The 14,043-nt window shown below is 38.9% G+C and overlaps 1 protein-coding gene across 1 annotated transcript; it reads right to left on the bottom strand.

Moving 5' to 3' along the window:
* Positions 1-383: 383 nt before the first annotated feature.
* Positions 384-1,712, bottom strand: LOC118980242 (olfactory receptor 1L4-like). The gene is given in 1 exon segment (XM_037036751.1): positions 384-1,712. A coding segment is annotated over 1 exon segment (936 nt). The 5' UTR covers positions 1,698-1,712; the 3' UTR covers positions 384-761.
* Positions 1,713-14,043: the final 12,331 nt, after the last annotated feature.

Genomic DNA, 14,043 nt, shown 5'->3' with positions numbered 1-14,043 from the left:
AACACAATTCAGTATTTTTTAAGAGATATTATTTATTTATTTTTAGAGAGAGGAGGAGGGAGGGAGAAAGAGAGGGAGAGAAACATTGATGTATAAGAGAAACATCAAATGCTTTCCTCTCACACATGCTCCAGCTTCCTGGGACTGGGCCTGCAGCCCAGGCATGTGTTCTGACTGGGAATCAAACCATTAACCTTTCAGTTTGCAGAATGGTGCTCCAGCCAGCTGAGCCACACCAGTCAGGGCACAATCCAGTATTTATTGCCTCTGCCTAATTGGGTGACTTCCACTGTTTGAAATGCTCTGCCCATTTCCTTGTCTAATGAACTTTGATCTGTGAAACTTCAAACCAGCCTTAAGGACAATCTTAGTTCATTCCTCAAAGAGTCTGCCAATCCCTGACCAAATCCATCCAGTTTCTTATTCTGAAAAGTAATTGAACTTTAGAATTCCTTGAGGACTAGCTGCTGTCAAACTTATGGAAAACCTATTTGGAAATAGCCTTATTCCACTATGTGGGTGGAAGAAATTGTTTTCCTAAAATCTAGATTCCTAGCAGTTTAGTCTAGGATGAAACATATATTTAGCTACACTCACTGATAAACACCAAGTGTTATAGCTTTCTGGTCACTGTTCTTACTGCTATTCATCACCACTTGTCATGACCTCTGTGGGTACCATGTGAGAAACAGCAGAAAGGAGGATAACCTATCATCAGTTAGGTCATCTCCCAATTATGATATTCCATCATCTTATTCTTTCTATGAGTGAATTCTGTCCCTTAATTTCCTCAAACCCCTCTTCATATCTTTGTTTCTAAGGCTGTAGATAAATGGGTTCAGCATGGGTGTCACTACTGTGTACATAACTGTGGATACCCGGTCCTTCATCACTGATTACATGGAGAGAGGCCTGACATAGACATAGATGGCACCCCCATAGAACAAGATTACCACAGTGAGGTGGGAGCCACAGGTAGAGAAGGCCTTCCATTTCCCGGCTGCTGAGTTGATTCTGAGTCCAGTGATGATGATTTGCAGATAGGAGAAAAGAATGCACAGGAACAGAGTCATGATGACTGCGAGGGTCTCAGTCATGATGACAGTCTAACTGGAGGAAGTGTCAGAGCAGGATAGCTTTAGCACAGCCTGGGTATCACAAAAAAGTTGCTTAATGACGTGGGAGGCACAGGAAGACAGGTGGAACATGAGCAGCACACGGAACAGGGAGTGCAGGTGGGAGATTGTACAAGAACCCAGCAGCATGAGAAGGCAGTGTCACGGGTTTATAACCACATTGTAACGGAAGGGGTTGCAGATGGCTATCAGCTGGTCTATGGCCATAGAAGCCAGCAGGTAGCTGTCGGTATTTACAAATGCCATGAAAAAGTACATCTGGACCAGGCAGCCCACAAAGGAGATAGACTTTGTCTCTGACAGTAAATTCACCAGCATCTTGGGCACAATGACTGTTGTTAAGCAGATATCCATAAAGGATAGGCTGCTGAGAAAAAAGTACATCGGTATATGAAGCCAGGAGTCAGAGTAGATGACCAGGATGATGAGTACATTTCCTGCTACAGTGACTGAGTACATGACAAGGAAGATGACAAAGAGGGATTTCTGCAGTTGAGGGTTGGAAGAGATGCCCAGGAGAGTAAATTCTGAAGTGCTGCTGCTGGAGTTCTTCAGCTCCATGTTTCTTGCCTCCTGGACAGGGTTGGAGAAGAAATGGAAGTGATATGAGTGGTAATTTGATCAATACAGCTTCTTTCCTAACCTCCAGCTTATAAAAAGCCCACTGCTGTTTGTTAGGATTTTGGAGATTCTTTACTTCAAGAAACTACAGAGAAATAGGGAGTTTGAATATTCCCTACAGAAACTACAGAGAGAAGTTTGAATATTCCAAGTTGCTTCCTTGGTGAGAAATGAAAGTTTTCTCATGTGTTCTTAGGACCTTCTGTGTAGCCTAATTTGTTTGAGTTCTTCTCAATTCTCTCTTTTTTTAAAATTTTTTTAAAATTTATTTATCTTTAGAGGGGAAGGAGAGAGGGAGAGAAACATCAATGTATGGTCGCCTTTCGTGCGTCCCCTGCTGGGAGTTAGCCTGCAGGGAACCAGCCTGCAACCCAGGCATGAGCCCTGACTGGGAATTGAACTGCGATCCTCTGGTTCGCAGGCTCGTGCTCAATCCACTGAGCTACGCCAGCCAGGGCTCTCAATTCTCTTTTTAAAGATTCTTCTGAGGTTGTTTCCTGACCAACTCCTTAGCCACTTTTTTTAATCCCAGGGGAAGAGGTTGCTGGGTCCCACCTTTAATCAGGATGCTTTCAAAGATGGGGTTTGAGTGAATGAGCCCTCTAACTAGGATCCTCTTCTACTGATAGTTCCAGAGGTTGTGGGAGTTGGGACAGGACATAAATGAGCATCAGATTTAATCAGCGCTTCTTGATACCCACAGAAGTTAGATGCAAGTTTTTAAATCTTCAGAGAAAAATCTGCTTAATATGTATTTAAATATATCTGTTTGGCTAATATAATCTGGTCACTTAAGTGATAAGTTTTTGGTTCAAAATGTCACTCAAAATTGGAGTGTTACCAGGAATAGCCTATATTACTATGATTAATTATTTAAATATATTAATTTTTATGATAAAAAACTATGAAGTTTTCATTCTAAACTTTCAAAATACCAGAATATAAAACTTTGAATTTAAAAGTCTGATTCCCACCAGTATCATGGGAAAGACAAGACAGGATGGCCTCTGTTATCATTACTGAACTGCATTGCTCTGATGGTAGTCTAAGCCAATGAAAAGGAAAAATTAAATAAATAGGCATAAACATTAAGTTAGAAAATATTGTCATTTTTAAGTGACTGATATATCTAGAAAAGAAGCTTACATACATCTGAAGGCTTTAAATGTATGAAGATTTCACCAAAATGGCCAGATACAAGGTAAATATACAAATATTAATACTTTTCTTATGTTAGAGAAGGTATGGAGAAAAAAATTTCAATTGACAATGACAAGGAGTCTAAGAAATACTTAGGAATGAACTTAAAAGGGAAAGTAAAAGGAAATGTGAAAGATCTATCTGAAGAAACTATAAAGGACTAAAGTTATGATTTGAATAAATGGAGATATTCTTCTAAAAAAGGATTCAATATTAAAGAATGTCAATTTATAGATTACACACATTAGTAATAGTGTTACCTATGTAGTAGTTCTCTTTTTTATTTCTATTTATTTGACTTAGCATAGTGCCTTCAAAATTTATCTATGTGTTGCAAATGGCAGGATTTTCTTCTTTCTCATGGCTGAATTTAAAAAAGACAAACTCATAGACAGATTATAGAATGGTGATTGCCGGTAATGGGAGATGAGTGAAATGGGGGAGATATTGGACCAAAGGTACAATCTTCGAGTTAGAAGATGATTAAGTTCTGGGGGTCTAGTGTGGAGCATGGTGAAGAAAGTTATCAGTAGTGCATTCTGTATTTGCAATTTGCCGAGAGAGTAGATATTTATTTACTTATTCTCATTGAGATATAATTGATACATAACACTGTAAGTCTAAAGGTGTACAAAATGTTGATTTGATACATTTATATATTGTTGTATGATTACCAGTGTGGCATTAGCTAACATATATATCATGTCACATAATTATATCTTTTTTGTGGTGGAAACAATTAATATCTAGCCTTTTAGCAACTAGAAGTTTATAGTACAGTATTGTCTACAGTCACTGCATTAGATCTTTAGGATTAATTTATCTACTCATGAGAAGTTTGTACCTCAGAACAACACTTCCTCACTTCCTCCACTCACACTCCCCAACCCTGGTAACCACAATTTCTTCTTAAGAGAGTAGATCTTAAACATTCTCATCACATAGAAGAAGTGGTAATTAGGGCCCTGGCTGGTGTAGCTCAGTGGATTGAGTGTGGGCCTGTGAACCAAAGGATCTCAGTTCGATTCCCAGGCAGGGCACATGCCTGGGTTGCAGGCCAGTTCCCAGCAGGGGACTCACAAGAAGCAACCATACATTGATATTTCTCTTCCTCTCTTCTTCCCTTCCCCTCTAAAGATAAATAAATAAAATCTTAAAAAAAGAAGTGGTAATTATGTAAGATGACGGGGTTATTAACTAACCCTATTGTGTTAATCATTTTGCAATATAGGAATGTATTAAATCATCATATTGTACATCTTAACTTACACAATTGTATTTCAGAAAAGCTGAAAAAAAGTCAATTTAAAAAAATTGTACAATTCAATGCACCTGTAATAACAGGAGATTATTAATGTGTTGATTTTTTAATGTGTTGATTATTTTACTAGGTCAGAATATTTTATATTAATCCTTTAAAACAACTTTCACAACCTGTTGAGCATCTTCACCTTAAATTTTATTTCCTTTCACAAGAATTTAGAGTTGATTACAAAATAAACAACAAACTTGCTATATTCCAGTAATACAAGGTTATACTAATCTATCGAGCTTTGTTAAAACAATACCATACTTTAAAAGTTACTAGCCAGTTTGAATTATAGTATCTTGCACATCACTTCTCCTTAATATATACATCTAAGCAATGTAAAACAGTGATACTGCAAGGGTATTTTTAATTCTAAAATTCATCTAGTAGAGTAAATGGCTAAAGAAAGGCAAGATAATTCTGAAAAAAATTAGAATAACACACAACTTTTCTAATCAAAAAATCAAAGTACATAAATAGGCTACCAATGGAGATGTAGGTACATGTGCTTTGCTTATTCGCACAACCAGAAGGATAACAAACAATTGAAAAACAAAAATCAACCAAAACAGCTATAGAATTTAACTGTATGGAAGTGTGACATTCAAGGAGTTAAAGACAAAACATTGTCATTCAGACTAGTAGGAGGGGTAGAGACAGGCACCTGGGACAGACAGGACACATAGCAAGGTAGTATCAGGTGGACTGGGGAGTATCACATTTGTGTGCTGGTAAACTGGGAGGAACAACTGGGGAGTGAGACAGACCATGCAACCCAGGCTTTCAGAGCTGGGAAAAGAAAGCCTCACAACCTCTGGCTACAAAAATATGTAGGGTTTGCAGCAGTAGGAGAAACTTCTGGTCTCACAGGAGAGTTGGTTGGAGGGGTCCAGTGGGTCCTAGAATGTACACAAGCCCACTCACCCAAGAATCAGCACCAGGGTAGCACTTTGAAGGGTTCAATTCACTTGTGGGTAGTGCGGGAAGGGCCTGAAAGTGGGGAAAGAACCAAGCAAACTACATTGTTCCCTCCCTGACCCCCCCCCCCCATATAGCACCACAATGCAGCAAAGTGGGTTGTCTCACCCTGGCAAATACCTATGGCTTTACCCCTTACAACATAACAGGTGTGCCGAGACAAAGAAATATGGTCCAAATGAAAGAACAGGTCAAAACTCCAGAAAAAGAACTAAGCAATGAGGCGATAGCCAACTTATCAGATGCAGAATTCAAAACCCTGTTAATCAGGAGGGTTAAGTTCGAGTATGCTCACAGAAGATTATCAAGTAGAGCTACAAAATAAAGGAAGAAGTGAAGGCTATACAAAGTGAAATAAAGAAAAATATACAGGGAGCCGACAGTGAAAAGAAGGAAACCAGGACTCAAATCAATGATTTGGACCGAAAGGAAGAAATAAACATTTAACCAGAACAGAATGAAGAAACAAGAATTCAAAAAAAATGAGGCGAGGCTTAAGAATCTCTGGGACACCTTTAAATGTTCCAACATACAAATCATAGGAGTGCCAGAAGGAAAAGAGGAAGAGCAGGAAATTGAAAACTTACTTGAAAAAATAATGAAAGAAAACTTCCCCAATCTAGTGAAGGAAATAGACATACAAGTCCAGGAAGCTCAGCAAGTCCCAAACAAGTTGGACCCAAAGAGGAACACACCAAGACACATAGTAATTAAATTATTTAAGATTAAAGATAAGAAGAGAATCTTAAAAGCAGCAAGAGAAAAGGAGATAGTCATCTACAATGAAGTTCCCGTAAGGCTATATCTGCTGATTTCTCTAATGAAACCTTGCTGGCAAGGATGGGCTGGAGAGAATATTCAAAGTCTTGAAAAGTGAGGACCTACATTCAAGGTTACTCTATCCAGCAAAGCTATCATTTAAAGTGAAAGGACAAATAGAGGGCTTCCAAGATAAGGTAAACCTAAAGGAGTTCATTATCACCAAGCCCTTATTATATGATATGTTAAAGGGACTTACCTAAGAAAAAGATTTACAAAATCTTCTTCTAAGAAGATAAAAAATATGAACAATAAAATGACAACAAACTTACAACTATCAACAACTGAATCTAAAAAAAAACTCCAAAATGAACTAAGCAAACAACTACAACAGGAACAGATTCACAGAAATAGAGATCACATGGAGGGTTATCAGCGGGGAGAAGGAGAGGAGAGAATGGGGGAAAGGTACAGGTAAGAAGTATAAATGGTAGGTACAAAATAGACAGGGGGAGGTTAAGAATAGTATGGGAAATGGAGAAGCCAAAGAACTTATATGTAAGTCCCATGGACATGAACTAAGGTGGGGGAATGCTGGAGGAAGTGGGGGTACGATGTGGAGGGGGATAAAGGGGAGAAAAAAATGGGACAACTGTAATACATAGTCAATAAAATATACTTAAAAATAAAATGAATAAGCAAATAAGACATGTAAATAATGAAAAACAGTAAGAAAAATACACTGAGAAAGACAAATCAATGGAACAACATAAACTTTGTATATCGGTATTTATACATATACACAGATCTTAAACTATATAGAATAATATGTAATACATATTTATTTCATTGCAATGTAAGGAGAAGAGATAATAAGTAATATTTATGACAGTTGGCTGAATCTTTGGAAAAATTATGGTAGATTTCTGTCTAACCCACACATAAAAATAAAATCCATATAAATGAACAATCTAAAATAAAAATTCCAGACTATAAAGTAAGTTTAAAAAAGCCCCCCAAAAGGAGCATATTTTAATGGCCTCAGTATGGGGATGTCATTTCAAGCAAGAAGTAAAATGTTGATGCAATAAAGACAAAATACTAAAAAAATGTGAAAATGACCCCCAAAGAGACAGTAAGTGAAGCTGAAATGAAAACTACTGATGAAAAGAAAATATTACTCCCCCCAAAATGAAATGTCTAATCTCATTGGCAATCAGAAAATATAAATTACACTGAAATATAATTTTCACACATCACATTATCAATATAATTTTTGCACAGTATTTAAAGGGAAAAAGATCCTCATTATACACTGGCAATGAGATGATAATCAGTATAGACCTTTTGGTAGTTTCTATCAGAATTGAAAATCAATATGTATTGATCCAATAATTCCTCTTAAAGAAATTTGTCCTTTAAAAATAGAGATGCATACACATTTTTATTATAGCGTTGTTTATAACAAACAGTACAAATGAACAAATCAACCCATAGAAGGAACAATCCAAATATCCAAATAGATGAATTATTTAAAAATTTATAATGCATTTTTGTTATTCAGTATCATGCAGTCTGTAAAGAAGTAATTGCTGATATTAGCCAACATTTATTAGCGCTCAGTACATGCCCCACACTGAACTAAGCACTTTGCATGTCTTTAATCACTTTATTTCCTATGAGACAGACACTGTCATTACCCCTGTTTTACAGATATCCTCCCCCCCACCCCACCCCCGGTATTTAGCAAAGCTAAGTAACTCACCAGATCCCACAGTGTGGATGTAGTAGAGCTGAGATTTTAATTCAGTCATTCTGATTGCAGAGGGGAAGCTACTCATGTGAAGCTGTTACCTCCATTACACAGCTGTCTATGATACTTTTTAAGTGATAAAAGCAAATTGCAGAACAATGCCTACAGAATAATCCCATTTTGGTAAAAAATATCTATATTTGTGTTTGTTGTGGTCTGTGTGGCTTTGTTCTGAAGCAGAATTGTTTGGATGGAGTGAGGAGTTCCTTCCATATTTAACTTTATATTATATTGTTTGCATTTGGACAGGTATGACTGACCAGTTTAGGAATGGGGGTAGGCCCTTTTACGGCTGGTCCTTCTCTTTTCAGTTCTGTAAGTTCTCCCTTTTCTGTCTAGTTTCACAACTATATCAGGTTAGAGATTTACCTTTCCCTTTCCAGCTGTTCTAGATTCTAAGGAAGAGGACATTTAAAATACAAGTAAGCCCATTGGAATTCGTTGTGTGAAGAACTCTTTTCCCTCAGTCTCAACATACCTTTAGTCTCCGTCTGATCAACCAGAGGTGCTTAAATAAAGCCAGACTTATGCTGGAAGCTAATCTCTTGTGTTCTTCTGCTGAGCTGCAACACCTCACCCAGGAGTCTCCTGTTGGAGATGCCCACTCCATTGCAGCCCCTTCCCTGTGTATTCTCATAGTGTTGCGCATGCCAGATACTGCCCTTAGAACGTTGAGTCTAGATAGCTCACTATTTTACATATAGTGAAAGTGAGGTACAGGGAGTTGAAGTGACTTGCCTAAGTCCACAAGCTAGATGAGGGGAGTCCAGCTTCAGAGTGCATGCCTTGCATTATTCTGACTTCCTTGTTTACTTGTTTCCTGGCTGTTGAAATGGAGGAGAGAAGATAGGATGAGGAAAAGGGAGGAAGATCACGTGTATGTGTTGCCCCAGTCTCTGGTTCCCAATTCCTCAGCCTGACTACCTGTGGGCTTACAGGAGAGATTCAGAGTTCTGAACATGCTTGGTGCCTGCCAGGGGGTTAGGATCGGGTTCTGAATCTCTGAGGATGAAGGCTGCTAGTAGTGCTCATCTAGCTTCAGAAATGTGCTGGTGATTGCAGACTGGTACAACCATTATGGAAAGCAGTATGGAATTTTTTAAGAAAACTGAAATTGGACCTGCATTTTGACCCAGCAATTCCACTGCTGGGATTGTATCCTAAGAACCCTAAAACACCAATCCCAAAGAACATATGCACCCCAATGTTCATAGCAGCACAATTTACAATAGGCAAGAGTTGGAAGCAACCTAGGTGCTTGTCAGTAAATGAATGGATCAAAAAACTATGGTACATATACACAGTGGAATTCTATGCAGCAGAGAGAAAGAAGGAGCCCCTACCTTTTGCAACAGCATGGATGGAACTGGAAAGCATTATGCTGAGTGAAATAAGCCAGGTGTTGAAGGACAAATACCATATGATCTCACCTTTAACAGGAAGCTAAACAACAAAATAAATGAGCAAGCAAAATATAACCAAACACACTGAAATAGAGAACAGGGGGACAATGACCAGAGGGGAGAGGGGAGGGAATTTCAGAGGAAATAGGGATTTAGAGGAACAAATTTAAAGGATACGTGGACAACAACTAAGAAGGGTGGAAATGGGAGGGAGGCATGGAGCACGGGGGGTGGGATGGGATGGGAGTAATAGACAGAACTGTACTTGAAAAATAATTAAATAAATTAAAAAAAAAGAAATGTGCTGGTTCTTCTATCTACTGAGGAAATTGTTGATAGAAGGGGAAAGCCAGGGGCCTGTCCTCCCAACAAGCCAGAGCCCTGGGGGCATTGGCCCTGCAGTCTTCCCAGAAGAGCAAAGTAATTCTGATGCCCTCGGAAACCCTCCATTCAGGAGCCTGTGGGAAACCTGGGCTCCAGAGGGGTAGCCTCCTACCTGGGAAAGCAGTTAGGGCCATGCAACAGCAGGGGTGGAGCCATGTTCATGCACATGCATGTGAACTATATATGTTTGTTTTAATGTGCACGTTCTCATGTACGTGTCTGTGTGTAGGTTTATGTGTGCCTACCTGGAAGGAGATGTGATGGCTTCTGACATCTCTGATATTCTATATCTGCATGTATGACTGTCTGGCTGCAGGAGTAGTGTTATGGGGAAGGGATTGAGGTACAGGCTTTGGGGCCAGATGAAATAGATTCAGATGCTACCTATGCCTCTTACAAGCTGTGTAAGCTTTTGCAATACTTATCTTAATTTTGCTTTTTTGTTTGTCTTTTTTCAGATATTTATTGCTTCAGTTTCTTAAGCCTGACTACTTGTTTTTGAATATCTGTTTCACCAATTACTGAAGGGGTGAATCTGAGCAGGATATTTAGCTTCACTAACTAACATTGTCCTCATATATAAATGGCATACCAATCACAACTTGTACGTAGATATTTTTCTTTTATTTTCCTCTTTAAGTAAAGATATTATTTTTAGAGCTCTTTGTATAGCTTCATAGCAAAATTTATCAGGAAGTACAGAAATTCCCTGCCCCTATGCACATATGACATCCCATATCATCAACATCCTTACCAGAATGATGCATTGTTAGAACTGATGAGTCTCATTGACATGTCTTCACCCAAAGTCCATAGTACACTTTAGGGTTCACTCTTGGTATTGTACCTTGTGTGGATTTTGACAAATGTATATTGACACCACCACAGAGAATAGTTTCACTGCCCTGAAAGTCCTCTGTGCTCCACCTATTCATTCCCATTTTCTTTCTTACTCCTGGTAGCCACTGATCTTTTTACTGTCTCTATAGTTTTGCCTCTCCTAGAACGTCATATAGTTGGAATCACATAGCCTGTGTTCTTTTAATATTGGCTTATTGCATTTAATAATATGAAATTAAGTTTCTTCCATATGTTTTCATGGCTTGATAGCTTACTTCTTTTTGTGCTGTATAATATTCCATTGTCTGGATATACTACAGTTTACTTATCTTTTCACCTACTAATAGACATCTTGGCTGCTTCCAAATTTTGACCATACTGGTAGCTGTGTAGTAGTGTACTGCGGTTTTAATTTGCATTTTCTTTATGACTTATGATACTGAGAATTGTTTCATATGCTTATATTTAATCTGTATATTTTTGGTAGGTGTCTTTGAAGTCTTTGGCCCATTTTATCATTAATCTGTTTTCTTATTGAATTTTAGAAAGGGAACCTTTTGATACATATCAGCCTTATGAGGCATAGAGCAGGGAGGATAAGGGTGGAGAGAAGAGGATGTGGAAAAATGGAAACTGTCCTCACAACCCCATTCATCTTCCACCTGGTGGCCAGAGTGGTCTTTATAAATCAGAAATAATTTTGTAATTATTTGGTCACTCTCTGCTCTACACTCTTTAAAGTCTCCCCTTTGTCCTCTTTGCTGACAACCTGCTTTTAAAGTGGTTTGTCATAGAATGTAATTTAATAGAATTAATGTGGAAGAATGTCCATCTTACTCATTTTTTTTCCAGAGGGAAGAAGGAAGCATTTTAAAAAATTTATGGCATGGAATGAGAGTTTTGTTGAATTTTAGTGGTAGATCATATAGAACCTGAAAGCTTACAGATTCCTTATCCTTCAGAAGAGTTGCTTCTTTCCTGAATAGTTGGTTATCTTTGGACAAGATCCCATGGTCTGAGACTGTGTCCTTGCTGGCCTTCCCATGAGCTTGTGTCTCTGCTGTTGCTGTAGTTCTCTTTGGCTCGTTTCACTGGTCTCTTCCTTTTATTTCTCAAACACGCCTTGCTTAAGGATGTGTATTAATAAACTCCATCAAGACAACAAAGCCCTATAAGTAGTGGGTTTTAGAAGGTGATCAGTTGATTACATAATCCATACTCCTGGATAGGATATAAGACAATAAAAATTTCAATTCCCCCCAATTAATACACATATTCAGTAGACTCAAAAATTCCAGTAGGATTTTCCTCTTTAAATAATTTTTATTTTTCAACTACAGTTGACATATAATACTAGTTTCTGCTGTACAACCCAGTGATTAGACAGTATATAATTTACTAATGATCATGTTGATAAATCTCACACCCATCTGACATCATACATAGTTATTACAGTATTATTCACTGCATTCCCTATGTTGTACTTTACATCTCCAGGACTATTCTGCAATGACCAATTTGTACTTCTTAATTTCTCACCTTTTTCACCCATTCCCCTTACCCCTTCCTATCTGGCAACCATTGAAATGTGTCTCTGTATCTATGAGTCTGCTGTTTCACTTGTTCTTTTATTTATTTATTTATTTTTTAGATTCAATTCTTGGTAGATGTGTGTTTATTGCTATTTTGTTGTTCATATTTTAAAAAATCTTGTTTTCCTTTTCTTTTTCTTAAAGAATACCCTTTATCATTTCATGTAATACTGGTTTGGTAGTAATGAAATTCTTTAGCTTTTTCTTGTCCGGGAAGCTTCTTATATGCATTTGGGTTCTAAATGGTAGTAGCTTTGCTTGGTAGAAATGAATATTTCTAGTCCCTTCTAGCCTGCATAGTTTCTGTTGAGATCTTGGCTGACAGTCTTATGGGAGTGGCCTTGTAGGTAACAACTGCTTTTCTCTTGATGCTTTTATGATTCTCTCTTTGTCTTTAACCTTTCGCATTTTAATCATGATGTGCCTTGGCATGGGCCTTTTTGGGTTCATCCTGTTTGGAATCTCTGCACTTCCTGGACTTGTATGTTTGTTTGCTTCCCCAGGTTAGGGAAGTTTGCCATCATTATTTTTTTATGTACGTTTCAATTCCTTGCTGTATCTCCTCTCCTTCTGGCACACCCATGATGTGCATGTTGGTACACTTGAAGTTGTCTCAGAGGTTTCTTATACTATGCTCATTTTTTGTATTCTTTTTTCTTTTTGATGTTTTGATTGGGTGTTTTCTGCTTCCTTGTCTTCCAAATCTCTGATTTGACCCTGTGCTTCATCTACTGCATTGTCGATTCCCTGTAATGTATATTTCATTTCTGACTTGTTCTTTTTTTATGTTTTCTAGTTCTGTTTTTGTTTCCTATCTCTTTGTTGAAATTCTCACTAAGTTCATCTACTCTTCCCCTGAGTTCGTAGAGCATTCTTATAACCAGTGTTTTGAACTCTGCATCTAGCAGATTGTCTCCATTTTGTTTAGTTCTTCTTCTGGAATTTTGTTCTATTCTTTCATTTGGGCCATGTTTCTTTGTCTCCTCATTTTGGTAGCCTCTCTGTGTTTGTTTCTATGTATTAGACAGTGTTTGCTGTTGTCTCCCAGACCTTGTAGAGTGGCCTCATACAGTAGGTGCCCTGGAGGATCCAGTGGCACAGCCTTCTCTGTTTACCTGAGCTGGCAATCCAAGTGTGCCCTTCCCAGCCCCATGTGGGCTGTGTGTACCCTTCTGCTGTACTTAAGCCTTGACTGCTGTTGGCATGTCAGTGGGAAAAATTTACCCACAGGCCAGTTAGCTATAAAAGACCACTGTGGAGGACCAGCTGCAGGGGCCTACCCCATGGAGCAGGACTTTCTTCAGCAAGCCTCTTATGCCCACTGAGTCTGCCCCTTGAGTATGTCATTTGGGGAGGTAGTTGTGTGGTGCCTTGGCATGGTCTGAAGCTATTCACTGGGTGCACTGGCTCTGGGGCCTCCAGGAGGTGCTGACCATTCTGCCCCGGGCCACCTGGAATGAGTTACAAAGTGATCTGCTGATGGTTGCTACTTGTTCTGGGCTTGAAGGTACCCAGGGAAGGTCAACCTGCAAACTAAGGCCAGCTGCTGCTAGTGTCAGACCTGGGGCTTCTTAATGAGAGGTGTGGGGGCACACCAAGGCCAGGTGCTGCTTGTTTGAGGAGTTTTAGGAAAGTCTAAAGCCTGAGTCAAGATAAGCCATTTGTTGTATGAACCCCTGAAATGGCTTGGGTGGGCCTGCAAGTTAGGTGGAGTCTCAGGGAATCATCAGGGTAGGACAAACAGTGTGAGCAAAGTTGATAGAGACTCATATATGGAGTTTGACTATTGGTTCTGTTGGGGGGAGGGCTCAGAAAAGTAGCAATGGACTCTGCCAGCACTTCTGTCTGGGAGAAAGCTACCAGTCCTGCTCTCACTCTGATGCCAGACAATTCAGTTCCTCTCCATATGTCCTTTATATCTGCTGCCCCAGTGCTGGAGCTCAGAGGAAGTGAGTCTGAGTAAGTCCATCTGGGGGCCTTGTAAAAGGAACTCTCTGGAATTCCAGAA

Source organism: Sturnira hondurensis, unplaced genomic scaffold (genome assembly GCF_014824575.4).
Source record: "Sturnira hondurensis isolate 20B ecotype Veracruz unplaced genomic scaffold, ASM1482457v3 Scaffold0022908, whole genome shotgun sequence".
NCBI classification, from domain to species: Eukaryota; Metazoa; Chordata; class Mammalia; order Chiroptera; family Phyllostomidae; genus Sturnira; species Sturnira hondurensis.
The sequence above is the reverse complement of the archived record's forward strand: the minus strand, read 5'-3'. Positions and strand labels throughout refer to the sequence as shown.